General features: G+C 47.2%; 7 protein-coding genes across 7 annotated transcripts; 4 read left to right on the forward strand and 3 right to left on the reverse strand.

Annotated features, from left to right (window-relative positions):
• Positions 1–222: 222 nt before the first annotated feature.
• RhiXN_03609 (Copia-like polyprotein/retrotransposon) lies at positions 223–1,413 on the reverse strand (the record flags this gene model as incomplete). The annotated part of the gene is made up of 1 exon (XM_043323426.1): positions 223–1,413. The coding sequence occupies one exon, from the start codon at positions 1,411–1,413 to the stop codon at positions 223–225; it is 1,191 nt and encodes a 396-aa protein (XP_043175845.1).
• A 534-nt stretch (positions 1,414–1,947) lies between these two features.
• On the reverse strand, positions 1,948–3,992 carry RhiXN_03610 (nitrosoguanidine resistance protein SNG1; the record flags this gene model as incomplete). Its single annotated transcript, XM_043323427.1, has 8 exons — positions 1,948–2,146; positions 2,200–2,573; positions 2,625–2,890; positions 2,950–3,111; positions 3,161–3,263; positions 3,327–3,441; positions 3,497–3,602; positions 3,656–3,992. The coding sequence occupies 8 exons, from the start codon at positions 3,990–3,992 to the stop codon at positions 1,948–1,950; spliced, it is 1,662 nt and encodes a 553-aa protein (XP_043175846.1).
• A 2,243-nt stretch (positions 3,993–6,235) lies between these two features.
• On the forward strand, positions 6,236–12,539 carry RhiXN_03611 (JmjC domain, hydroxylase; the record flags this gene model as incomplete). Its single annotated transcript, XM_043323428.1, has 13 exons — positions 6,236–6,383; positions 6,429–7,391; positions 8,304–9,464; positions 9,532–9,711; positions 9,765–10,025; positions 10,076–10,162; positions 10,213–10,478; positions 10,529–10,637; positions 10,688–11,562; positions 11,617–11,767; positions 11,818–11,840; positions 11,890–12,231; positions 12,282–12,539. The coding sequence occupies 13 exons, from the start codon at positions 6,236–6,238 to the stop codon at positions 12,537–12,539; spliced, it is 4,824 nt and encodes a 1,607-aa protein (XP_043175847.1).
• Positions 12,540–14,130: 1,591 nt separating this feature from the next.
• Positions 14,131–16,121, forward strand: RhiXN_03612 (nitrosoguanidine resistance protein SNG1; the record flags this gene model as incomplete). The annotated part of the gene is made up of 10 exons (XM_043323429.1): positions 14,131–14,152; positions 14,214–14,426; positions 14,491–14,581; positions 14,631–14,745; positions 14,836–14,905; positions 14,959–15,116; positions 15,171–15,313; positions 15,371–15,437; positions 15,493–15,866; positions 15,923–16,121. 10 exons carry the CDS (start codon positions 14,131–14,133, stop codon positions 16,119–16,121), a joined length of 1,452 nt encoding a protein of 483 aa, XP_043175848.1.
• A 211-nt stretch (positions 16,122–16,332) lies between these two features.
• Positions 16,333–17,029, forward strand: RhiXN_03613 (uncharacterized protein; the record flags this gene model as incomplete). Its single annotated transcript, XM_043323430.1, has 4 exons — positions 16,333–16,408; positions 16,483–16,639; positions 16,692–16,729; positions 16,785–17,029. The coding sequence occupies 4 exons, from the start codon at positions 16,333–16,335 to the stop codon at positions 17,027–17,029; spliced, it is 516 nt and encodes a 171-aa protein (XP_043175849.1).
• A 2,336-nt stretch (positions 17,030–19,365) lies between these two features.
• Positions 19,366–20,705, reverse strand: RhiXN_03614 (uncharacterized protein; the record flags this gene model as incomplete). Its single annotated transcript, XM_043323431.1, has 7 exons — positions 19,366–19,477; positions 19,533–19,596; positions 19,652–19,696; positions 19,754–19,888; positions 20,084–20,237; positions 20,288–20,444; positions 20,503–20,705. The coding sequence occupies 7 exons, from the start codon at positions 20,703–20,705 to the stop codon at positions 19,366–19,368; spliced, it is 870 nt and encodes a 289-aa protein (XP_043175850.1).
• Positions 20,706–21,227: 522 nt separating this feature from the next.
• Positions 21,228–22,558, forward strand: RhiXN_03615 (kinase domain protein; the record flags this gene model as incomplete). The annotated part of the gene is made up of 5 exons (XM_043323432.1): positions 21,228–21,431; positions 21,492–21,782; positions 21,833–21,870; positions 21,924–22,239; positions 22,295–22,558. The coding sequence occupies 5 exons, from the start codon at positions 21,228–21,230 to the stop codon at positions 22,556–22,558; spliced, it is 1,113 nt and encodes a 370-aa protein (XP_043175851.1).
• Between the last annotated feature and the right edge of the window lie 4,912 nt (positions 22,559–27,470).

Consider the following 27,470-nt stretch of genomic DNA (forward strand, 5'->3'; position numbering starts at 1 on the left):
TACCCACAGTTGCTTAATTGGCGTTGTTTGGGATTGTGTACGTATAGCCATCATTCCGTATTCGTCTTTTGTATCGTTTATAGCTGTATTTGTATGTTGTCCTTGGCCGCGATTGTTATTGTATCGGCCTCAACCTCTGTATCTACCGCGGTAGTTAGAGTTGCCGCGATTGTAAGAATTCGATCCTCTATTGTTTCCATTTCTGTTTTCTCCCCCTGAGGATCAACATTCTGAGGCCCAATGGCCCCATTTACCGCAGTTATGGCATTGTCCGGGTTTCTTTCCTGTATTGGAATTACCATTCGTTTTAGGGAATTTCATTGATTGATTGCGATTAAACATGCCGGTCTCCCCTTTTGGAGCGGTCTTGCCCTTTAGACGTGCTTCTTCGGCAAGAAGCCGTTTGGTTACGGTCCAAACCATCTTCTTTCTATTTTCGGCAGTTGCAGTAGCTGTCGCTCCTTGTTCATATTCTACGGGAAGCGTCTGTATTACAGGCTTCCATGAGGCCGGTAATGACCCAATTAGGAGTGTTATCCACTCTTCATCGTTCCATCTGGATGCGTCGCCGGATATGCGTTGCATTGACTCAAATTCGGTGCGTAGTTTCCTTATATGGTGTTCTAGATTGTCTCCTTCGGCCATGCGAATATTATCGAGTTTCTGTCTTTGGAATAATTTGGCTAACATACCGTGCACTTCAAACATGTCCTTTAATTTGTCCCATGCTTCTTTCGCTGTTGTACACGACATAACGTGAATATATGCGCCTTGATCTACTCGACTTCGTATTGTTATAAGCGCGTTGCGATCTTCATCGGCCCATGTGGAGTCCCCTTTATGAGCATTAATATGGTCGTCGTCTATATGTCCGGCTAACTTTAATTGGAACAATAAGTCTTCTATTTTAGAAGCCCATACGGCATAATCGTCTGATCCTTTAAGTGGGGATATCTTTTGTACAATAACTTTTTCGCTTAATGACGATGGCGTCGCGGCAGTAGAAGCCGAGGTACTACCCGAGGGTCCTGACGAACTCATTGGAGGAGGTGTCGGGGTTCGCGATGCTTGTGGAATAGGAGGTAGTGGTACCGGTGGTTGATTAAAAATAAACGGTGGAACTTGCTGTCCTACTCGCGATACAGGGGGTGTAGGTAATGTACTTGAGCTTGCAGTTTGCGGTTGTGCAAAGCTAGGTAAACTAGCGCTCGAAAGTCCTCTAAAAGGAAATCTAAAACGACTTGACGGGGGTGATAGATCGTCTGAAGCTGTTGAATCGAAGGATTCGTCGTACGATCCTTGAACTAAGTCGGCTATATGCGCGGTAGGTTCCGGGTCTTCGAATGTAGAAACTAAATCTTCTTCTTCTCGTTCGGTCGGGGGGTGTACAGTTTCCTCCGACGAATTTGACATGCACTAGGTACGGTTCCAAGGAGTTACAAACCACCGGGGCTCATAACCTGTTGGAATGTAAAATAGATATATCGTATAATATACCTACTATGTCGCTTCTCAGCGTGTGCAGTGAAGACCGTGTCCAACACACGGTAGTATCGATAATAAGGTAACTTGTTGGCTATGGAACATGTATCTACATAGAGTCTTTTATATATGCTACTAGAGTCACTATATGCGAGTCACTAACAAAGTCATTAATTCGAGTCACATGAGTCATTCATTTATCAGTCGTTCCATCTTATTGTTCTTTAGTAATCGTGCTCGTTATATTACTAATTATTCAACACTTGAGCTTATCATGAAGTGGTGTGGAACTCTTGCTCAGAGCAGTACTTAGGAACGGTTACGAAAACGGCATTGGTTAGTTTATTTATTCTACTAATCCAGTGACACATCCACGAAATAATCGATATACTTACATTCGTACAAATAATACGTGAGGATGAGAATTGAAGAATAAGATATAAAGCCCCTTTGAGACGCATACAATTAAGGTGCAAGCTTTTCTGTTCCTTGCTGTTTCGCCAACTCTCGTTCGTGAGCTCTTTCATCTCTTCGCCGCATAATGACGGTGAATAGCGGGATAGTGGTTAAGCTCAGGACTATCCATGCCAGTATGACGCCGGCGTTGAGCCCCAAATGATTCTTCGTATTGAAAAGAATCGTTCGGACAGATTGCGTATTGTTGCTGTAGATTGATTAGTTTATGAGTAAGATGAGCCCTAGAAATCGAATACTCACAATATAGGAAACCCATATCCGTACTTGTAGAACCATGGTTGTAGGTCGAAGGGAAGCACAGCGACAGACACGTTTGAAATAATTAGGGGGATGAGGAAGAATGCCATAAACCTAGGGGTGAGTATGGTGACCATGGCTTCGGTGGCGAGACCAAGAGCACACATCCCCATATAGGTGTAGACAAAATAAAGAAAGAATCCACCTGCATAGGTGTACTTGGTTCCGAAAGGTGCATGGAAGGGTAGAGATACCATAGCAAATGCTAAAGAAAGAGGAAAGTAAAGCCCGAGTGGAACCAGTATACGTAGGTAAAGGTAGGAGCGGAGGCGAAGAAATGGGCCAAAAATGCCCCGCGCGGCATCATTTGTCATTGTCTGTACCTTGGAGATAAGCAATTCTGTCCAAGACGTGTAACCAATGCATACCATGATAAATGCGAAAATGCACAAGTATATTTGACCCACAAGGGTCAGCGCGGTCGCAACCGGGGCACTATAAATCTCTGTCAAGATCACGTCTTTGAGACAGATAGACTGCAGATTCACTTGTATGGCCTCAGGTTTTCGGCTGTCCACCAAGCACCCGTTGTTAATGTTTGAGGGGCGGATGTCAATGCCTGGAGTGCAGTCGAATTCCCGGAGATGGACGTCAGGTACGAGGCCGCGGAGTTGGTGTTGAAACGTTGCAAAATCTAAAAGGTGCGATCTTGTCAGTTATATGCTTACGTTGTCCCTTTCATCCGCCTCTCACTTGCCTGGGTGAGGGCCGCGGTAGTCAAAGGAACAACATAGTTTCCAGTGGCCAACTCGTTTCGAGCTTGTGCATAATAAAATGTGATGGACGTTGTTGGATTGTACGATGAATTTCCCACTATCCGTGCAGCATTAAGTCGAGAAGAAGCACCGGCATTAACTTCATACTTGAGTTAGAGTTATTCCAGTGATTGAGAGAGGTGACATACTGACAACCGCGCCCCAAGCCTTCTCGTCTATCACAGCCTCCGCAACATCTGATACTTCATTGGGATCGAGTTGACGCCATCCAAGGTGGCTCTTCGACCCTGACTATTGAAAAGAGACAGGGATGAGGATTCTTGTGATATGGTATCGTAGTAGCGTGTATCTCACCCGAGTTGTTTCAAGTAACCCTTGAACTACTGACTGTCCGATTTCTCCCCCATCTCTGTCAATGACCCAGGTCGTTAGGGATGGCGCATGGGTGGCACTTCGAGCTAATGAGCCCCTAGTAGATTTTAGCTGTTCATGTGTGCCTATGAATAGTTATGAATATAATTTACCAATAAACCGGAAGGCATATCCACATCATAACAATCGTGAGCACTAAAGTCATGACCATGATCTTGGTATAAATCTTTCGCAAAGGGGCTACTCTTGGATCAAATACTATTGAACACTCAGTCATCGACCCCAGTGTGAGAATTTGAAAGTTAAAATACCAGTGTGCGCAAATTTGTCCGGAACAGGGGCTCTGGATCCAGGTCCCTCGGCAGGCCTTAGTTCATCGGTATTCGTAGCTTGTCTTTCTTCTTCTTCTTCCTCCATCAAAGTGTCACGCGACCGAGACATTTTCTGGGTAGACATAGCGGCACTTTGTCGTGACGACCCCACCATCAGCGTAGGAGTGGCAGCGCCGGGGTCAGACATGAGGGACAGACGGAATAAGGAGGGGGTGCGCCCATTTTGAGGGGAGCCAGTCTTATAAAAGAGGAACCTCGGGGAGAAGCCTCGGTGGAGATAGTCCCTGATCGGAGCATTGAGGCCGTGAGGATGCATCGGATACTGTGTATATACAATTAAATCCCATCATGTTCGTTTGTACAGACCCAAGCGCCGTGAGCTCCAAGTATACAGCACGTCATCAAGGACAGCCAAGGCGGCGAGTGAACGCGAATAACTTTGCACAGCTCAACAAGAAAAAGGCTTCTTCTGCAAGGCGGAAGTTGTCGACCTCATAGTCCAGATCAGGGAGCATTGAACAGAATCGGATGGTGTACCTGGTAGTGTAATGCTGACAGAACCAGCTACGCCGAACACTCCTCGGCCATGCACAAAGAACGTCCAAGCCCGAGAAATCATCTCGTGATCTCGTCATTTGATATCCTGGAGCCACTGAATCGTAAATTCGTGCAACCTTGGGGATCGATGTAAACAAGAGTAATGAATCTCGGAAACTAGCCTAAATTCCAGAGCCCCAGGTTATTTTGTAAAATCTCCCTAGATGATGCCGGAAAGCCAAAGTCTGACCCATAGGGAGCATAGGTCAAGAGCTGATTGTTATAGACGTCCAATCAGAGCAAGGGCAAGCATGTTCCGGTCAAGTGGTGAGTACACGTGAGTGAACAGGAAAACCACCCAAAGGCCACGTTTCCCAGATTTTGGCGTCAGTCAGCTGAGGCTAGTTGTGGACAAGTGACGAAAGGCCGGCAGTTGGGAGGTGGATAGATCGATGCAGACATTATTGTATATAGCCAAACCTCTGAATCTGCTCGAATATGAGTCGCAAGGGTACAGGATCAGCTCTCAAGGTGCTAAAACTCGCTCTTGCACTGTAGCTCTTGGTGTACTGCACGATTCGAGATTAGGGAGAGATGAGGGAGGCCACCGATAAGACCTTTACGTATAGTAGCCACTGCGCTTGTCGTGGTCAAGTTGAACAATCAAAGACACGGTGCTTAGTAATGTCAGCTTAGAGACAGCGAGGTCTCTACTTGGCAGACTGCGGAAGTCCAGCGAACCAACTGGATCCGAGACCGGTCCATACCGTAGGTCTATTTGTGGGCCGATGTCATACTAGGTGCTTTCGCATTGTTCCAGCCAGACATTCTAAGATTCAAACGTCGGCACAATGATGCATCCGCTATTTATTATTCAAGGTGAACTTACGGGACCCATGTTATTGAATCACTCATATTTTGACTCAAAGATTAAGTTCCTCTAAACCTGGCAACTCCAAGATAGATACGAGTGGGTGGACATCTCAATGACCGTGCGCGGAAAGAGCTGATTGGCAGAGTTCTTACAATTTTTGTCTTATGACGATTGAATTTCCGATTGAATTTGAGGTATTTTTTCAAGAAAAACATTTTCCTAGATCTATCGAGCACGAAAAAATCCCCTCACCCTGATCAAGAAACACAAGTGTTGAGACTAGTACTCATGTTTTACCATAAAGGTGTCACGGTAACACGACTGTGAGTCTGATGATTTTAGTATGACTACTACCCAACCAATCGGGTATTCCGTCTATGGTCATGTTTGTATCACACACCCAACGTTCCGGTAGAGTATTGGAGCCCGGTTGAAGCTCAGGACCACACAGGCATTTCAATACGCACATGTGCCTTCATATAGCACCAAAGTGAGATTTATCTTGTGTTAGTCTCGAATTTTCGATTTAAGCAAAGCGGATAGCTGGTTTACAATATCGGAGTAACTCCGGTAGTGCTCGAGGGTATGTACCTCGTTTGTATGCATCTTGGGACTCCAGGATCAGGGGTATTACTCCAACAACTTAAGCCAGCACAGCTATAGTCAAACTGTTAATCGATGGGGATAGGAGAGATGGTACCGTACAGCTGATGCATGGAGTGGCTATACTGTATAGGCGCGGGGAAGAGCACAGATCTAATTCTGGGGGCTGTACTACGAGACCCAAGCATTGAATTCGCGCGTTGTTGAGAATTTCGCCTCGATCGCCGAGGGATCTCACTAGACGTAAAATGCGAAATTGGGGTGGTTGACAAGGCGTGACCGAAGCACTCGTAATACGCCTCGTGGACTAGATACTATCCACGTTGCTTGATGGAGGCTGTATGTGGGTACGTTACCCCTGCAGGTCTGCGCGAGTATTCTTGAAGAAATTTCTCCAGACTGATGCTATCTCATACTTCGGCAGCTCTGGGCAGACTTGGATTACATGTATGCGAATTGGCTAGAGAGCCGGCTTCCGGCGCTTAATACAGCGCCCATCACCTCGAGGTGGCACGTGACCTGATTTACAGTTGAGCTGATCCTCGATGAGCATTGCCCGACCGACAAGAACGCCGCCTCTGGTGAAGCTAGAGGAAAGTGCGACCGACGCCGAAAATCTTCTACACTTGGGACACGACGTTAGCGAGGCGGATGTGGAGCTATTGTTGAACTTTCGTAGGGATGGTGCACAAGGTATGTGCTGGCTATTGGTGGCCCCGAGGTAACCTCGCTGACCAGCATCGTTAATAACTATAATTACTACCGAAATAATGTGTGTGTTCTATCGGCCATCTCTGCTTGCATGTGTGGCCGCACCAGTAGCTCGGGTCTCAACGCCACCCACATCTGCATCACGCGTGTCTATCTCGGCGCTTCTCAACACCGAAATGGACGACACGTCTATGCCCACGACTACGCCCCGTTCTGTCACTGTTCGCGGCCCGGCTTCCCCACATCTGTCTGCTTCTGGTTCACTCGTCAGTCCCTCGCATCCCCCTCCCCTCCCACGAACCCCTTCAAGGTCGGACTCCAAGTCATCCGTCATGGCAGTCCTTGTATCTTCCCATAAACCGCAGCTTACCCTGGAGCGCAACCTGGATAGGGAAACCAAGTCGATGAGTATATCTGCCGAACCCGAATCCGCACTCCCGTCCCCGTCGCTTGCACCCATTCCTGCAGCTCTACCTACATCCACACCCACCCCGACTCAGACAATACCTGTTTCGACATCAAGGTCTCGGGTTAACAGCGCTTTCAAACCTCCCAAAGTTGGCAAGGGTCGCGGGAGAGTCAGCAAAGGTCCCAAGAAAAGGCAAGGAAAGGGATGGATTATCGAATCTTGCACAACTTCAGGTGCACCTTCAGAAGCTGATCCTGGTTCCGATTCCGACCAAATTGCTTCAAACCTGCCTACCCAAACCCCCCAAATAGACGACAGTCGCAAGCCCATCATTCTCAAACAGCTACACGAAATATTCGATGGGGATTCTGACTTGACGGACCTTGATGATTTAGATGACGCATCTAGCTCAAGTTCTGGCGAAGAGGAGACTCAGGAGTATGACCCAGGCTTGGCGGGATTACCACCTGTCCCTGCTTCATCAGACTCCGAATATGCGCCGCGGCATGAATTGCTGTCTAGGTCTGATGGCGTAGCGAAGAGGGCTAGGAGAACCAGCAGGGCTAGTCTGGATTATGGTGGTACGTTGAGTTTGTTTGTTGAGTGTATCCTGCAGTTATTGATCGTCTGTTTTATTCCGTTCGTCTACCATGCGACCGTTCAACTTGGAATTTTCATCTCAATCAAAATCAATTTCGATGTGCAAACTCGCAATTTCCTTTTGCTGACGCAAAACTCAACTTTTCAAACTTGCCACGGACGTTCGCTCAACTGACTATTCCTTGTCCACTTTTGCCTTATTACTTGCGTCATTGGTTCCCCCTGGCCCCGTGGAAATTTATTCCTCCCCGTACGTTGCATTGCTATATTCGAAATGTTGAATGGGTTTGCCGTGAAAACACCATTATCATATCGTTGGCATCCAACCTGATACCTCACGCTTGCCTACCCATATTGTCGATTAACCTCGCACCACAATTCGGCACCATGTGTTTCCCCCTTGATGGCACCACGCTTCCCGCACTACCTTTGCGCTCTCGGCCAATCTCTGCGCCTCATGGCTGCACACGTTCTCAACCCACTTTCCAACTCGACACCACTCACTCCGCTTGGTTCGAAATAAACTATACGCCCCAATTCTCCTCACCAACGATTTCATCTTGCCAATACATGGCTACGTTTTGACGTGGGACGAAAATCTCACCACGACATGACTTCATGCTCACCGGTGTTGTCATCAAAACCACCGCTTGACCCCAATTGTTTTGGATCCGCGCTTTGCTTTGTTCCCCACGCCGATCTTGGATCAATGAATCTCGATGCAACACCCTATCCTATCTTATACGACAACACTTTATCCTTTTTCGATTATATGACGACTTCCTATTCGACGACTTCGATCTTGCGCCCAATGAACCATTACGTAACGCAATTTACCCTTTTACCTCAAATATTGTACCTGACACGTTTTCCGGGCATTCAAAAACCATCAGCGTTCCAATCCTCTGCCCGCCCCTCCGTCCGACTTGCAACTCGCACGCCTACAGTCAGCACCCAGAAACGCGACGGAAGAGTTAAAAAGACAAAAACCGCGGATCAGGAGAGCGCGTCTCAACGCAATAGGCGCGCGCCCAAGGACGCCGTTTCACCTTTTGCCTCGGGTTCTCGTTCAGTCAAGCCTAGCGCTCGTGGAAAGGCCAAGTCTAAGCCAGCAAGCTCGAGTGGATCCAGCGTTTCCCTGGGCGAGTGGCACGAGGATAAACCTGTCGAGATGAGGACAACACTTCTCAAGCGCACTTTCAAGGGCAAGGGAAAAACAAAGGAGGATAGCGGGACGTCGACGTTGACTGAGCTGACCGAAAGTTCGCCGTCGTTGGGTGGCGGGAAATCGCTATTGGGTTCGTCCCCGATCCGAAGAATGAAGGACCTCATGATGTCGGACGCTGCAAATCTGTCTGCGCGTTCGGACGGTGGCGTTACTCATGTCAGTGGCTCAGTTGGAGAGCAGAACGACGATTCGGGAGAAGAAGAACGATTGAGGAGGGTTCGGAAATTCCAAGGCGCGGATGTGGACCAGGGATCCGATTCGGACCAGGGTGAATTGGACCAAGTCCAAGTTAGGGACTTTGTTTACGAAGGTCCAACTAAAAGGAGAATGTCCGAACCTGGTCGGGGACGTGGCCAATTGGGTGGTCCCTTGCGACGCTCTTCTTCCCCCATCAAACCCTCGAGCTCTATAAAACCCTCGCGCAGGCGGACGTCGGTCGAGGTCGTCATACCCTCCAAACCCAAACGTCGAAGGTCGAGTTTCCCCGAACCAAACCGAAATACATCCCCCAGTCGCGCACGCCTCGTGAAAGCCGTAGTAGCCGGAAGCTCGTCGACCAAACCGCAGCAAGTTTACGTCCTATTGCCAGAACCTGTCAACGTATGGACATCGGCGCTGGCACAACATACGAGCGAAGAATCCAGTGTAACGCCGAGCGAGGACTACTCGATGGAAGGGTCTAATCTGGAAGATGCTTTGTCGAACGGGGTGACCGCCGAGTCTAGATCCGAACAATCTGAGGAACCCCCGCTGAAACGGGCTAAGAGTTCAACGAGCGGTAGCACTGATGTTCGACAGGCAAAAGGAAAGGGCCGGGCCACTGGTTGTGAGTTGGTCGTTAGTTATTCCTTGTTTTGATGTGAAGCTGACCTGAACTCGTTTGAATTGCAAAGCTGGTCGTGGCTCGAGTCTACCCAGGGGACGTGGAGGGCGCCAACCAAGGTTGGAGTCTCGTCTATCAGAGTCCACGGAACATGACCGCGCAGAGAGTCTCAATGAAAATGAGGATATGCTGTCCACTATTGAAGAGGGCCGACCTACCCGTAGTAGCAGGTCAAGAAAAGTGGCCAAATGTAAGTCTTTGCCTAGACCCAATGTCGAGCTTTCTAACCCTAGCGCTCTTAAGCTGCTGACGCAGATTCGTCTTTGGGGATAAGACCCAAGCGGCAAGCCAAACCAACTACGCGTGCACTAGAATCGGCTCAACAGGAAGAAGACGAATGGGGCAAGGGTGGGCGAATCATGGGGACCATGAAGAGGAGCCCTGGAGCACGGGCTTCGAAGCTTGTCGTGCACGTAGAAAAGACTCGGCCAGCGAGCGAGGAATGGAGTGCGAAGGAGTCGAGAAGCACTGGGAAGCGTGCCGTGGCAGCATCGGAGGAACCGAGTCAGTGCAATGTGTTTACCTCTTGCAGTAGCCATCTCATGTTGTTCTAGGACCTGCTAAACGCAGCCGAAAATCTCAGGCCGGGGCTTCTTCAAGCCATGCCTTGGTCGAACTCCACCGAGGCGACTACATTCTTCGTATGCTATTGTTTGTCATTTTATTTAAATCGCGCTGATTATCTGTGCAGGACCACAAAACAGGCGTTGTTGGAATTACAACTTTGACCAGGATATCATTCCTCGCTGCGTCGCGTGCAAAAAGAAGAAGTTTGGGGACACATGCCGTTTCATCAACGTGAGGTGGTTCCAATTTAAAGCTCCCACTTCGGATCCGGTTGGGGCCAAGTTTCAGTCGCCCCACGAAGAGGATAATCAAGAGAAAGAAGAGCCTGCATATCACCTGCCATACACTTGGAATATAACCCCGGAGATTGAGCAGGTAGAACGCATGCGGGTACGTATCCGTCGTAAACCTATAGTTCGCCTATACTGAATGCGCTCTAGCTCGGAATCGCCCGTGCGCTTTACCCTGTGCTGAAGGAAGAGTTGGCCCACGCCAGTAAATCGAATGTTATACGGCGAGCCATTGAAATCGAAGTGAGGGCTACGTGTGGTAAGTGGGCAAGCATTTTCGAGTATTTGTTTTACCAACACGTACGCTAGATGTATGCGCAACTTCCGTGTTTTCGAGCTGTCATATGTGTACAAGATGTGGCCGTGAGCTCTGTGGGGCATGCTTCCAACGGATCGAAGAAATGTGCCCCCTCGGTACACCTTTGGAGTATAACGGGCCGGCATCCAGGGATAGACAGTTGCATAAATATCGCTCATGCTCGTGGGGACGCATTTTCCATCTTCCTACCGATTTCCAGCCCGTCACTCGATTTTCGAGGAAGGAGCTTGAGCAAACGGTCGCTGATATGGAAACTCTGATAAAACAGGCACATAAAAATGCACCTGTGCCCGGAGATGGATCTGCGTCGCGTGCCTCCCAGGCGCAAATCGCTAACTGGGCTTCTCGTGTTCCTCCCTGGAACCCAACTTCCCCTCATGCATCGACCGAACCTCCAGCACTCTCTTCTGCCGGTTCAGGCTCATCCCGTGATGTGAGCAGCCCGCGCGGTACCCCCGACCCCCTCCTGTCCACGATGCCGACAATCGCCTCTCCCACCATGTCTCCAACTCACGAAGATCAATTTTCACCGGAAGCTGCTCCGCTACTCACCAAGCGGCCAACAGTCTCGCATCATGGTCGTCTAGATCCCGCTTCCGTTCCCAGTCGTTCGCTTCACCACTTTGTGAAAGACCTTTCAGAGGAGGAATTCAAGCCGCTTTGGGCACGTGGAGAGGCGATTGTTGTTCAAGACCTGCTCGATAGATTCGAACTCGATTGGACCCCCGAGTATTTCATCAGCGAATATGGAGAACAGCGCTGCATGGTCGTTAACTGCGAGAATAACAAAGACCAGGAAATGATAGTCAAAGATTTCTTCGAGATGTTTGGGAAAACCGATCGAGAAGGAGTTCTCAAACTGAAGGTAAACCAAATTATCACTTCTTCTAGCACTCAGTTGATGGATTTTCGCCTGTAGGATTGGCCGGCGCAAGCAGACTTCAAAGATGATTTCCCCAAGCTATACGATGATTTCATGAAAGCATTGCCAGTTCCAAATTACACTCGGAGGGACGGTATTCTGAATCTCGCGGCCCACTTTGCAACAAACGCCATCGCTCCCGACCTTGGTAGGTTTAAAACCCAATTCGCCTTGACTTGAGCTTACCCATACGCTCAGGACCAAAAATGTACAATGCATTTGTGAGTGCGCTGACTGAGTGGTTAAAATTGATACTAACCCTTATGTCAGACTTCATCGGAAGGTCCCGGCGGCCAAGGATCAACACGCCTTCATATGGATATGGCTGATGCGGTCAACATCATGATGTATGCCAGTGATTGCCCCGATGGGTCTCCTGGAGTTGCGGCTTGGGATATTTTCCGAGCATGCGATTCTGAGAAGATTCGGTCCTATTTGCGAAGACACTTTAAAGATAGGGCCAGTGAATTCCGTGATCCAATTCACTCCCAATTATTCTATTTGGATAGTCATCACCGGAAGAAGTTGTATGAGGAAGAACACGTCTACAGCTGGCGAATCTATCAACGTCCTGGGGACGCTGTTTTCATTCCCGCAGGATGCGCACATCAGGTGAGTGTATGTTTCCGTGCCATCGAACTACTGCTAATACGCATGCAAAGGTATGCAATTTGGCGGACTGCATCAAGATCGCAATTGATTTCGTCAGCATTGAGAATATCGATCGCTGCGAAAAGCTAACGACCGAATTCCGTAACGAAAACGACACGTTTACCTGGAAGGAAGATGTGCTTCAGTTACGAACCATGATGATGTACGCCTGGCGGTCTACGACCCAATTAGGCGCCTGCTGGTATTCCGAATTGGCAAAAGGGCAGGAAGGAGAGAGCTCAGATTCGTCTCTTTCAGCAGATTCTTAACTTGCTTTCACTTTTCTTATTTGTTTTGCGTAGTGGCCCCCACTGTTTGACTGCTTTCGGATGCTGAATCTTGCATGTATAATTTGGGGTCGGTTATTAATTGTTCGAGGCATTGATTTGTATATTATACCACTGTTTTATGCAACATAAGCATTTGTCCTTTGTATGTTTCGAAGCTATAAACGTGTGTGACCACCGATTATATTAATGTACAATCTGTGATGGCAGCTTGACGGATGAGATGTATATAATACATGACACTCTCTAAGGCCCCAGTAATGTTCTCCCCAAGACGGACTATTAGAAGGGACCAAAGTAGAGTCCAGAGGTTTCTGCAAGATAACACAGTTGGCCGTATCTTAGATTTTGTCTTTGTATAGTTAAGTTAATTACACCAATCATCGATCAAAATCATTCTGCCTCCACTTTGTACTGGCTGCAGATAAGACTTGTACGAGTATTCAGTCATTCACCAGTACGTAAACAGCACATAAATTTTGACGCGACAATGCAATGCTTTCCCAGCAGGGCATGATTTCCGACACGACCTTAGCGTACAAGTATAAATGTTTACGTTTCGGTACAAATGTCCTAGCAATTATAAGCACGCGGATGTCGCACCCTCCTAATCATCAGATTCATCAGGGCTAAATTGTTACCCGCGGTCAATTCAACCCTAAGCTTCGGGTGCTTCACCGTCTATAAATCGTTTACTTGAAGGTTTTATTCGTATTCCACGGCTTTAAACGCTCATTGAGCTATATAAAAATGAGTTTACTATATCTCCAATCTTCACCAACAATTGGGATAATAGGCGTTTGAAGCCGACTGGCTTGGTAGTAGGCTTACAAACTGTTGCGTTCTTATATATTCCTTATATGCTTCACTGGTAATATGATGTAAAACTATCGCAGGCCGCACCAGTGTAGAAACAAGTCGGTTGGTTCCATAATGCCCATAAATCTGCCCGACTATCATCCATCGTTGCGTCATTTTTTTTATGAATCTCACGATTTCTCCAGGCCCTGGGGCACCACAAAACACCGCGAACCCCAAACTCCAGGGTTCCTGACAAACACTAGTTCACGGTGATTGGTCACCTGTATCAGCAATCATAATACTTGGTATGTTTTGCGACATGAGGTGCGGAAATGAGGTGCGGGGCCGAGGTGAAAGATGCCCGTAGATCAGTCAGCCATACATCAGCTATATCCAATTGCCAGAACATGTCCGAGAGCGTCTCGGTCATTTTAGATCACGTAACCATCAAAATAACTTGACAAGTGGACCTCCTTTTCTACTTCTCTCCTTGGAGCAAACAGGAAACATTGCAAGCCACGCACCTGAACTTTGGCATTCGGCTTCATACACATGGAGAACATTGCATCAATACTCTCTGGTACTGGGCTGTGCGTGGACGCATACTCGATCGAATGCTTCAAAAAGACCGGTCCTGTTTGCGGCACTCCTGGTGAACACGCATGCTTTATCGTAATTTGGCCGGTATATCGACCGTGAATTCGGCAGGGACAAAACTTTGTCAATCACCTTGGCGCGTGGTCAATGAAGACAAATTCCAACACTCCCGCAAATGGTGCGGGTTGCTCCATCCGGTCGGCTATAAAGCCTCTATACCAAAGATTGATGACATTATCATCCCCTCACGTCTCACAGCACTAGACGAAATGTCTACGACACCAACGCCCAACGCCGAGCAAACTCGCTCCTCCAAGGCTAGCACCGACCTTCCAAGGACCATAACCCAACAATCAAGAGATACCATGGTGGAGGAAGAAGAGGAACAGGAGGCAGCGAGGAGTAGCGTATGGAAACCCGCTGAAGGCCCTGGCTCGAGACCACCCGCTCCGGAGAAGTTTGCCCATACTAGTAAGTCATCAAGTTAATTATATTTAGCTCTGATGTTGATCGCACTACAGTTTTTGATCCCAAGATTGCTCCGCTTCGCAAAGTTTATACCAAGATTATTCTTATGACTCTTGCCTTGACGATAATTATGATGTGGATCTGTCTTCCAGTATATGGTATGTCTACCATAAGTTGACAAAGGCTATCTCCTGATTTTCTCTTAAGGGGATCGTTGGCACGAAGTGCTACCCATGCACCTTCGCTGAAAGCTTGGGTAATCGACCGCGATGGAGGTGAGATCGGACAGGCTGTGGTTCAGGGGTTACTGGCTACTACACAGGTATGTTACCTACCTAGCTGGCATGCATTTGCGGGTTTAATTGTAGCCCACCTTCAAGACCGGAACCAAGCAACATCTCGGATGGGTCAGGTTGCTGCCGATTATGTGGAGGATGTGGGCGAGGCGGTTCTTGACGAACAAGCATGGGGTGCCGTTGTTGGTAAGTCCCGATGACGGATTTAATCGAGATTCCAGCTCACCTTTGTTTCTCAGTTAACGCGGGTGCTACGGCTCGGCTCGCCGCCGCGCGAGCATCTGGCGATTCGTCATACAATCCTGCGTCAGCGGTTACATTCTATTACGCACAGGCGCGTAACGAGCAAGCAACTGGCTCTTATGTTAATCCTCTTACGACTGCGGCTCTTACTCAGGTATGTTCTCAATTGCCGCGCACTAGTGGAATACTTAACCGAATTCCAAATTAGATCCTACAACAATTCAATGCGCGGTCAACCGCTTCATACCTGGGCTCAATCTCGGGAAACGCGACAGCCCTTCAAGCACTAACTGCTGCTCCCCAAACGCTGTCTGGTGTCTGGTGGACGACCAATAACTTGCGGCCTTACAAGTGAGTGACAAGTCGTTTTTTCCTTCACTGCTTTTGTACTAAACAGGGCCGCTGCAGTGCCCCTGTTGCAACCGCAATCATGCTCGTCGGTCAAATCTACCTGTGCATTTTCGCATTCATCATGGTAAGCGGCTACACTCTGCTGCGATCGACCGTTGCTTATGTCCAATGTCTTCTAGACCATGTCTAATGACGCTGCTCGCGGTATCTTGGGACCCTTCCTGAAATTACGATCCTACCTCTACCTCCGCATTCTAGTACCTCTCGGTCTCTACTTGCCTCTTTCCCTCGCATTCGCCATGGTTTCACTTCCGTTCCATGCGCCATTCGGAGCCAAATATTCTTATGCAGGCGGATTCTTCCTTTACTTCCTTTACACTTACATGGGCATGACGGCTCTCGGTTTGGCCACTGAAGCCATGGTCACCATCCTGACTCCCCGGTTCATGGCTTTCTTCTTGATTCCGTTGATTATTAGTAACGTATCTGTCGCCACCTTGCCTTTTGATTTACAACCGTGGTTCTACAAGTACGGCTATGGATTCCCTATCTTGTGAGTTCGTTATTATCTCTCCTCTACGGATTTGGTACTGACCGAATACTTTATAGTAACAACACTACCGCTGTGCGCACCATTTTATTCAACACCAAGAACCATCTTGGTCGTAGTGCTGGTGTTATCATTGCTTGGATCGTGCTGAGCTCCATTACGCTTCCCTTGTTTACTATCATCATGAGGCGTCGGGACGAGAGAGCGCACAAGCAGGCGATGCTAGAGAAGAACGGAGGCGAAAAGGGTACCGTATAACAACCCCGAGATCCTTGAAACGGACAGATTTATTGCACAGTAGACCTCTCGACGCTTTATATTCGCTTTCGTCTATGTATTATTATTCGGTTTGGGATATATGTTACAATAATACTTGGTTTGGCATCAATGACGATGTTCGCCAAGAATCACACGTGACTGCTTGACAACCTGTTTTGGCCGAAAATCTTTAACTTGCTGCCTTGTTAAGATGCCGCTTGATGGAGATGACAACGTGACTTGGTTCCCACCAGACACTCTTTTGAAAGATGAGCTCCCTGGAATGTGTAAGCTGCGATCGTCCTCGATAATCTGAATTCCTCTGAGGTGTGGCGGCTAATATTCTGACTATGTTTGGCAGCGACTCGTATTGCGGTTTCATTTGCTTTCATGTCCCAAGGGGAACTAATTGAGTTGGACGAGGAAATAGTATCACATAACCGTTTTGACCATATTGAGCTTTTGGCAGCCGTCGGCAACGGACTGGACCGAGAAGGCATGTTTTCGCAGGCTGTATGGTTTGGGGAAGGGGGCGCTTCTTGGAAATGGATGAAAATCGACGACATACAGTTCATCGAATGTCAACCATCTGTCGCCTTCAGAATGGGGTGAGTTTTGGGCAATGCATTGCTTTTTACTCAGCTACTCATCACTATACCTTAGGACCGAACCGTGCGTCATGGTGCACATCCAAAGCGCTATACTACTTGACTGTCCCGCACCCTGATTATCATGATACTTGGATGCGCACCTTGAAGAGTGTATGGCCAAAGGAGAATGTCGATGTAAAGCCCTGGCCGCTCGAAGGTTGTCGACCCACCTGGTGGTCTGCAGAATACAAACACGATTGGCCTTTTGATCCTCGACAGGACAAGGGCTTCGGTGGACTCTCGCGAGGAGCTTCTTAATTGACTTATGCTTGTATTTGACTACCCTGGCAACCAACGTCACTTATTTTTTTATGAGAAAATTTTTGTTTTTCACCTGTGTTATATTGTCGATCTGCTTTTAGCCCTCTAGACCGGGGCTTTACTTTTACCTGTATTCCTCCGTACAATATGCCCTTTTATAATCATGGATCATTTGTATTGCGAGGCTCTAGAAGCAACGTGGCAACAAGGTTCATGGCCTCGCGCACATATTCGGATCAGCAGGTATCAACAGTTGTTGTCATACTATATTTAGGTTTATGTATCTCGTTGGTGCGTTCAAGTCACTGAATGTGCATAAAAGCGCGTATAACTCAGCATTATTCTAACCAAATTCTCGCTCTTACTATAGACTGGTGACATAGCCTCATTAGCTTAGAGAGGAGGGAGTGGTAGTTCCACAATCCAATGTGCTATTTTCAGAGGAGAGAGTTGCCCTGGCTGAATTTAGGATCAGAGGATACTCTTTCATTATGTTCAAACTACCCATTCAAACTATTTCAATACCCGGACGGGGGTCAGTCCCGCAGTCATAGTACATGCATACACCCGCAATATTGAGGCCAAATTTTTCCATTTTGTTTTCCTGTGACTACTGTTTTTTCTTTTTATTTCCCTTTCGTGTTTCTTCCTCCGCTCTCCTGTACTCTATGTCATTTCGATCCGGTCGTTGCTTCATGCATCCGTACCTCAATCCCCATCGCACTTAACATGCGCGACGGGGTTGAGTCGAGTTTAGTTGATCACATAATGGTAATTATTTATATACGAAATAAATGCAAGTGGCGCACACATACCAAAGGTTCCCGCTAGAGCTCACGCTAGATCGTGTCTCATTCGCGTCGGGTGAAGTTGTTGGTATTGCTCGTGTTCGCCTGTCCTCGTTCCGCTCCCAATCACTATAGCTATGACTACTTATCGGCTGTTTTGTCCTTCACGCCTGAAGATCCTTTTGCTGTCAGGACTAGATGAAAGTAGCTTAATTGAATAAGAAATTCATAGTGATTTAAACCGGTGGAGAGGCCCGGGACCTCGATAGCTATGGGCGACAATGGGGGAAGCCCAGACAGGACCCCTGGGCTATATATCTAAGCGCTAGCACAGCCCCTCAATACACCAACAAACAAGTCAGGCGGCAAGCAGACACCCGGAGAGGGACTCAAATAGTAGCGCATACATCTATGGCCAGGACGCCGCTTCGACTGTGGATCCAATTTTCTCACGAATGCTGCCCAAAATGTGGCTTTTAATCGAAAAATATTTCATAGCGTAAATTTCTGAAAGAGTTCAATGGAGTTACAGGGCGATGAGGTCGGCCAAAAATAAACAAATAAATCAGTATTGTAATATGCTATGTAGGAGCAGAAAATTGATGAATCATCAACCTCGGACTGATTGGTGACTTGTAATGAACGTAAGAAAATAGGTCACCTCGACAAAGCTTTGTAGCATATAAAAGATAGCCTAATGGTATCAATTAAAGTCGTTCACACCCCTGTGAGTGTTTAGCCGTTTGGTTTGTACAGCCTAGCATTTGTACCAGCCCCAACTCTGAGTTTCGGAAGTGCGGAATTCTGTTTGTTAAGTCAGCCGATCCACGTGCTGTTCTTCTTTAGGTGCTCGATCTACTACGAACCTCCTTTGCTATCTCATATATGATAGTTAGCTTACGGGTCGAGTACGAGGACTTTGAATGAGGTACATTGGCGATATTTCAAACCGCAGTAACGCAAATGTTTTGAGTTTTTGGAGGTTTTGCGAGTGAAGTGGGTTTGAGGAGAGTTGTGTGCTATATTGGCACCCCCGAGCCCTCCCGCGCAAAAGAGAGTTTCATAGAGGGCAAGGCCGGTGGTGGCGAGTGATGAGCAGTCTGTAGCCTCAATGAAAGTGATAAGGACTGGTGGGTAGGCGGTAGCAGCAGCGGCCGAGCTCGCCACATCACTCTAACTGTGAAATGTTGCCCAAGCTTTGCCCATCTAGTTGCACGCGGGTGAATATCTTTGAACAATTTGATCACGGAGTTAGAAACGATCGAGGGGTCGTATAAAGGAAATAGCTACAAAAGTCCACAGTTGTGCCTTCTACTCAACACGTGACAAAATTTACATTCGAACATCACTACCCCAGTGCCCATGTTGAATAGTATGAGCGATCCCTTGCTGAAATGACTGTTTCAAGTATATGAAAAGATCTATTCGTGAACAGCTACATGGACTTCAGTGACGAGGGGTACTTGGAGGGATGGACAGCGCAAGGCAGCTGATTATCAGACAAAATATAAGCCACGGAGATCGCCACTGAGTATCCGAGAGTGTTCACATCATGTCGGCACCCATACCAACGCCCAGTCTCGCTAGAGTGTTGATGAATGAATCAACCAATGAAGTCTCACGTTGGGGTGTTTTGATGACTTCATACCCTTGTATACTGGCTCGTACTCAGCTCTCTGGGTCAAAGAGTTTGAACGATTTTAGTGGCTTACTGGTCGGGATCAGTGGCCTGAAGCAGGGCTTCACCCGCACGAGACATTTCGAGGAGCGAGCTTTCTATCGGAATGTGTTGAGCCAGCAGGGCGTGTAAGTAGATGAGCAATTTATATACCTGCCAATAGATCAGACTCCTCGGTCAAGTAGCAGCGGTTGGGGTCTTGGGCGCGGGTTAGCTGCGTTTGAGCCCAGCCTCAGTTCGATATGGGCAACTCACTGATCATAACCATTGTCTTTTCTTTGCTCTCCAGAATCAATATCTGGCGATACCACTCGTCTTTTAGATCCGAATCATCCAGCTCTGATTTTGTTGGGCGGACATGGGCGACGGCCAAGTAGGGCTCGCGATCAACTGTTGAAGTTAAGCATTAGCATAAATCATTGTGCTCAAGGTGTGGTATAGACAGGCCTAGTGTTGTGCTGTCGGAAACGGATTCTGAGACTGAAAGGGATTCTAAGACGACACATTTAGAGTATTCAGCGATGTGGCAGGCGTACTACCCGTAAGACTATACCTTCCGAGGTTTTTTGGCTGATAACAGAATACCATGTGGTTGTAGGGCTGGATGACTATAGGGGAGTGGGGTTTGAAAACAGAGTTGTGACAACACAGTTCCCAGACTCGCCTCCGCTGTCGATGACTCTAAGTGCCGCTTTACGAAAGACTCCTCCTCTCGAAGCTGCGCACGGTGACTAGCCGTCTTATAGCGACTTAGCCAAAGTAATTGAAAGAAACGAAACTAGAACCTACCATCACATCCCGGTGGTAAACCTCCGCCTGTTTCTGGAGACGAACCACATCACGGGCAATTCGATCATACCCTCTACCCTCAGGAGAAGCAGAGATGATGCTCTGTTGTTGGTGCTCCTGAACCTCGTGTTTTATCTCAACCACTTTGAGTACTAGACTGGATGAACGGATGATGGTAAGAGCAAAGGCGGGTGGTGGCGCTTACGAAAGCTTACTGGCGATGTTTGATACTAAAGGTGTTGAATTCCCCAGACGACATCACCTTTTCGTGACTTTCGAGCACCCTCATTGAGTCTTCTAATATCCCTTCAACTCGCTTTACCATTGCCAGAGCATTGTCCCCTTCAACCAAGCGGACAGCATTATCACCCCATTGACTACCGAGGGAGAATACTCGAGTGATCTTTGACCACACCATATTGGTCAGATAAATGCGGGATATAACAAAGTTCACTAGGCAGGAGATAGAACGTATGAATTCTGCTGATGGGTGAACACAGCGTATTCAAACAAGAAGGGGGAGTTGGTGCGGGCACTTAGAGCTCAGTACTTGCACTGGCATCTTAAACTTGAGGCACTTCCGGATCCGGGTTCGTCAAGCCACACACGCATCATATTGCCACGGGATATCGTAGCATTTAGGCACTTATGGAGAATGAAATCTCCAAAGCCATGTTAGGGGTTTCTGAACGAATGTGGTCGTAACAGGTGTGACAGCCAAAGGTTTGTGACAGCACGTGTCCTCGGATATTTGAGGACAGGAAACCAACACCATCATGCTATCAGAGTGCCCCCTATTATAAGCCCTACTCTGGTCTTACTGTCCGACCTATTCGTGATTAAATTTGTCCTGTTTAAATCTACTATGCGCTGATAATTCTGTTAGCTCCCCGAATCCAACTTGCTACTTGCAACTTTGCGGGGCTGGTAGCTTCGTATCATGGCTACACTACCCAAGGAGTTCGACATCATATCAAGTGACGAGAGACGGTCTGGCGTCGAGGAAAGATGGACTTCCTTCCAGCCATACCTTCTTTCGAAAGGATACCAACTCCGCCCACGTTACCGGCCTGACTGGGTCCCATCTTGGCAGATCAACAACCGCTTACATGCTTCGGATTGCGAGGACAGCATAGACTGCATGGTACGTGGGGGCAGTCTTTCAAAATGTAAAATGCTAACAGATTTTCTTTATCACACATAGCCCCTGCGTGTGCTGGATGCAACTCAGGTTGCGAGTGGCCGGCAAGTTGTTATCAAGATGCTAGTGCCCGGACACGAGCAAGGCGAAAATGAACTGGCCGTGCTTTCACATTTCAGTTCACCAGAACTCAGAGGTCATCCAGATAACCATGTTGTACCGTGTCTGGATTCATTCCCCATACCTGAAATCGATTCTGGAACATTCGTCGTGATGCCATTACTCGGACAATATTATGAGCCCCCATTGAAAAGTATCGCCGAGGCTCATGACTTTCTTCAACAATTATTCAAAGTTAGTGCCCTGACCAACATCCCAGCGGAGTGACCTAAAGAATGAGTTAGGGTTTGATTTTTTTGCACGAAAACGATACTGTACACTGGTAAGTATCATAAATTTTGCACATTCCAAGCTACCATCTTATCATCCTATCAGTGATATAGCCTCCGCCAACATCATGATGGACTCTCAGCCACTTTACGACGAACCATTTCATCCATTTCTCAAGACAGTCTCTCTCGATGCCCGGCGGATGATATATCCTAAACACTCTAGACTTGAGAAGCATGTGCGATACTATTTCATTGATATGGGTTCTGCAACCTGGTTCCGAGACTCAAGTTTGCCACGCCTAATTACGGGAAAGCTCGCACGAACATTGGCACCTGAGCAAAAAACCGATAGATCATATGATCCTTTTGCGGTAGACGTTTATCAACTAGGTATAGTACTCAAACACGACATAATACCAGTGGGTTCCTCGTCTTGTTTATACCGTTTGGAAGAAGTTCAAGTTTGATTCGTAGCAACATGACGCACTACACTTTCTCCAACAACTTGCGGAAGAAATGACCCATTCAGATCCAACTGCTCGCCCAACACTCATCAAAGCACAGCAGTCCATGAACATGGCATTCCTTGGAATAAGAGGAGCGATGTACAGATGGCCACTCATTCCGCGAGAAGCGGGGTTTAGGGCGAGAGCGGTTTATTATGTGTGGGGTGTTGTATCGGAGATAAGGTACTGGCTCGAAAAGGTTTTAAGGTTATTTCTGAGGGTACGAATCTAGGAGGTTGTTTCTCCATCTCGTCCGATTGAACCCGTCACTACTTCATAATAAAATACTTTGAATGAATGTGTATGCGAGGACATGAAGTGGTCGACGAGCCAACGATTTGTGATATGTTTCGAATTCCACGTCACGTGGTTTTTTGGCCACATAGGGTTTTGGTGTTGGTGACAGAATGTCTTGGTTGGAAGGTGTGTCCTCGCAAAAGGAAATCGCCGAGGGGCCCAACAATAAATACGGGAGACAGATGATAGATAACTCGAGCAGCTAGTGTTGAACCAGGGCTACCAGCGCCTTTAACTAGCACTATGTTCTTGACCTTAGTTACGACTCCTCCATTTATTCCATCCCTGTTACGATGAAAATCACTGAACGTTTGGTCAGGGGAGTTATACATGCGAAGCTGCTGCGTCATAGAGAGCGAATTTTTAGTAGGAAGGAGCTTGGGCACTAGAACATTAGTGTATAGGTCAACTAGCGGACCGGAGTCTTCTGACGATACGCCAGGATCCTTTTCTAGCTAACGCATGCTTCTGGTACATCATAACAGTAGTTTGCTCACCTCATTCTGCGGGTTCTATATTAATATATCCGATGCACCGGCGAAGCGAGCCTGGGTCAATATCCCGATGAAGAATCCAAACAGGAAAGCCCTGAGGTTAGCTTTTCAGCTGGGTATAACGATACGTTGCGTAATATCGCGCTCGCATGTCGATCAAATAGTTGGATTTACCGAAGAAATAAGGTAGATGAGAGCACGAAGACATAAGACGAGGGATGTATAGTATAGCCAGATAGAGCATCTCGGTTAACTGAGATGAGAGAAAAGGGAAGTTGGGAGGCAAAGGGAAGTTGGGAGGCAAAGGGTTGTTGAAACGTGGTCTGGATTCGGTCGGGAGCTGTATTTCGAATTGTTAAGAATAGTGCTTCAATTGAACAACATCAGGTAGAGCCAGGGAGACCATATCTGTAGATAACCCAGTAAGTTAGCTAACGTGCCAGGCTGAGATTGCAGGTTCGCGGTCCGTTAATCAAACTGACAAGCATAAAGCGATTCCAGGCCGAATGTTGTAACCGAAGTCACCCTATAAAGACCTATACTCAGTAGTCGATTGTTGTTTCTATGTTCTCAAGTCCAGATGTTTGTATACCAGTCAGGCTCAGAAGGTATCTCCAATTGCGCCGGGACGAACCGCAACGAGCGATCACGTGATGCAATGCGTTGGATGATGAAGTTCGACGACCCACCCATGACGTGCGTGCAATGTGCGAGGGATAAAATCCATATAGTCGATATGAGCCACGAGTTAAATCAGGTACGAGGTGCAGCTCCGAGCTTGCGCTTGTATATTGGATTTCATGTAAATGATTGAATAGAAACATCGCGTCGTAATTAGAATACCCTTTGGCTTTAGTCCGTCAGTAAAATATTTTACGGCCCGCTTGGAGGCTATTTTACTCACATATACCACTAAATTTGCTCCTAAGCACTGATGTGTAGCCTAATCCCCACTTTCACTTTCATAAACAGACGCGGCGCAGAAATAAGTGAAACAGTTTAATTGATATATCGGTTGAACAATAATAACATGGCTTCTAAAAAGAGGTCTAAATCCTTGACTCTATAAATGATAACTGAATGGGTTAATCGTACGTGAAACATAGAAGATCACTGGAACATACCCGTTACGGTTCCTTCCCTTTGGTACACAAGTTTCTAATCGGATAGTGGTATTCGAGTTTGTGAAGGACAGATCCCGGGACTTGGGGCGTTCACGTTGATACTGGTTCGAAACCCCTGCTGGGTTAGTGTACTATACATACGAGGTGGCTTGAGGCGTAGCCCTGTTAGCCAATCGATAGCAGTAACCCTTGCGACTTGTACGCGGGCCCGTAGTAGTTGCAGAACAAGGCACGACAATAAGAGTGGTATCGGTGTGTTTGAACTGACTAAGAAGTACCCTAGTAAAGGCTGAGCCTCGGTGGAAGATGTATGGTGCAAATGTGTCAGCACATGATACCTACCGGTACCGATGATCGCCTGAAGGTATGGTTAACCGAATCAACCAAATCATCCAGAATGCTCACTGAACCTTACTGGATGTTTGTGCGATAGTGTGCTGTGGTGAAGTCGCCATATGAGAAAAGGTGGTCTGAAGGAAGATGGTTTTGTTTGAGGAGCAGGTTTGGAGAAGGGGGCGTTGTAAATGAAGGGCATGTCCACCTGTTCAACACTGTTGCATCGCATTCCTTACGTCGCGAAGGTAAGAAGACACACCTTAAGCTAATTAGCCAATAAGACCTTTCAGTGAGACACTTGTTGGCATGTTGTTGGAGATGGAAACGGGGAATGATCACGCGGCTTTGCACTCATCGAAGTACTCGATGCGGGAAGGTCCCAGGTCGGTGAAAGCAATAGGACATACGAACCCTGTGTGAACAAGATACGCCAATTTTTCACTAAGCTGCACAAACATCCAAGCATTGATACGTTTATACACGCTTACCAAAGGTGTATTGCCATAGTAGATATGAATCGCTCACTAAACATAGGCCAGTATGATAGGAGTTCGCCTGTATTACTGCTATAGAACCAGGATGCCAGCAATCCCGTCTGGCAGCCAGGTGGGAGTTGGGTGGTTGCCACAAACAACGGTAAAAGTGTCCTTCAAAAGACTGTTAATACGGTCTGTACAACCAATGCGCATGTACCTAAATGCTGCTCCGTAGTCCGAATGCGACTAGAAGGGAATGTGTTGATGTAGACAGATAGAAGGATTGGGGGTTGTTCTGGCTAGATTGAAGTGACAAATGTAACACTCCATGTTGTTGTGACGGGGCACGTGTCCTCACAAACTCTCCAACAACTCTTGGGCAATCGCCCTTTCCTACATTTGATGATACTTGGGCGGCAGAACTCGTGGTCCTAGTTTGTTTCAGAAACCAGTGCTTTGACTACTAATTGAAGCGTCTGCTCAAATCTTGGCTTTTGCTCGCTTTCCCTCCACATGGATTGATGCCGACTGTTCTGCATGCCGATTCTACTAAGACCCCTTGTTCAGTCCCGAAGACACCCTCGGCTCATAGTAGAAAAAATACACTGATTGGACTGAGGGAAGATGGATCCATGGTGTGTCCAATGATTTTCCTATTCATGCCAGGCTGACATTACATCTCCCTCGTTCCACTACCTTACGCTGGATGACTTATCCCCGCCTCCGCGCCCTGCTGAGCCCCTACAATACAGACAGAGAGCACTACAGAGCAAGGAAAATCATCCTGTAGGAGTGTCAGTTTTTCATACTTTTATTGCAAGCGCGACGCGACGACAAACATCGTTTGTTCACGAGGACGCAGACTAACGGTAAATTGTGCTCCATTCACATTTGGTCAACAACTCATTTCACAGTAGCACACTCTAATGCTAGTACGAAAGGTATCAGGCCTATCTAGTGTCTCGTGTTGCGACTCACTCGATGCTCCCAGGCCATCAGACACTCTCCTCAGGTGCGTGGTTACCATGTCAAACACACGCAGGAGCTGACAAGGAAAGTCTGAATGATTCCGGTTTGTAAAATCAATAAAAACAGTTCTGGTACGTTTCAGCTTTATTGGTCTATGCAGGGAACTTCGATAGCGGTTAATTACAGTAGTAGAGGCTTTTCTTCAATTTTTTCATTCAATAGTGTCCGCAGTCCCTAGGGTGCTACCACACCCTGCTTTATCCAGCGCGCAGAAATTGTCATGATTGATAGGGAGGGTGGGCACGGCGGTATGGGTACACAAGTACTGAACAAGGCAACAATTTCCTGGTGGGCCAATACTGATCCACTTTTATGTGATTGCCGTGACTTTGTTGCTATTCGGAGTTTTCAACCAGCGTATCAAGTACGTTAGCCATTAATCATCACTGAATATCCTGTACTTGTTAGCTCACACTTGGAGCATTAATGAATTACAAGAACACAAGGCAATACCACACTCCAATACCCTGTGTTGGTAGTTAACTGGTGAATTAAGTGGTTAGAAACTCAGCAAAGATTTTTTGTGATTCAATTGTGTTATTTTGAAACTTGGGTTGTGCATCAAAACAAACCTAGGCACTATTCAGCAAAAATAAGCACACAAAATCTAATGGTGTTTGTGAGCCAAGCATGTTTGAGAATCACAAACAAGATGATAAAAAGCATCTTAATTGAGCTTAAGCATGTTAGGCCTACAAACTCCTTTCAACTGTCCAGAGAAACTGAGGTTGAATTCTGGTCAGTGAGTGTTGATGTCCTAGACATTGTCTGGGACACCAAGGGGGTTGGTGCTTGAGGCCAGGGGTACAAGTGAGAAAACTGTGTAAGGCAGCATGAAACTATTCTATGGTGCCAACTAACTATACTACAGCAAACTAGACACTTAAGGCATTCTAGAGCTATCTAAGTACAATGAGAAGACTGCTTAAGGCAGTGGTGAGCTATTCCACTTAGTGGTTACCAGGCTGTATGGCCCTTGTACAATGATAGAGATGCAACAAGAGGTAATTGACCTGGGGATCACCATGGTTGATTGCCCTCCTTATGTATTACAGGGAAGCAGTGCTATTTACAAATACTGTATTCAATAAGAAGCCTGCTCCATCAGCAGCCTTACTCATGCATATGTGTCACCTATGATGTCATCAAGGTGGAGGTGGTTATACTGCTGAATAAGCAGAGGAGGGGACATGGCAAGGTGCTTAGGATATGATATAAGTGCCAAAGTGTTGTAGACCAACTGTACAGTTGACTACATGCTAGTGGGTGGGCACTTGTGGCTGTACTACTACACTGGGACAACTATACTAAGGCTATACTACTGTGGCTAGACTGCTTAGGGCAGCATGGGGAGGTATTTCTATGTTAATAAAAGGCTGGTGGCCAAC

The sequence above is a fragment of the Rhizoctonia solani genome, chromosome 1 (assembly GCF_016906535.1).
Source record: "Rhizoctonia solani chromosome 1, complete sequence".
Lineage (NCBI taxonomy): Eukaryota > Fungi > Basidiomycota > Agaricomycetes > Cantharellales > Ceratobasidiaceae > Rhizoctonia > Rhizoctonia solani.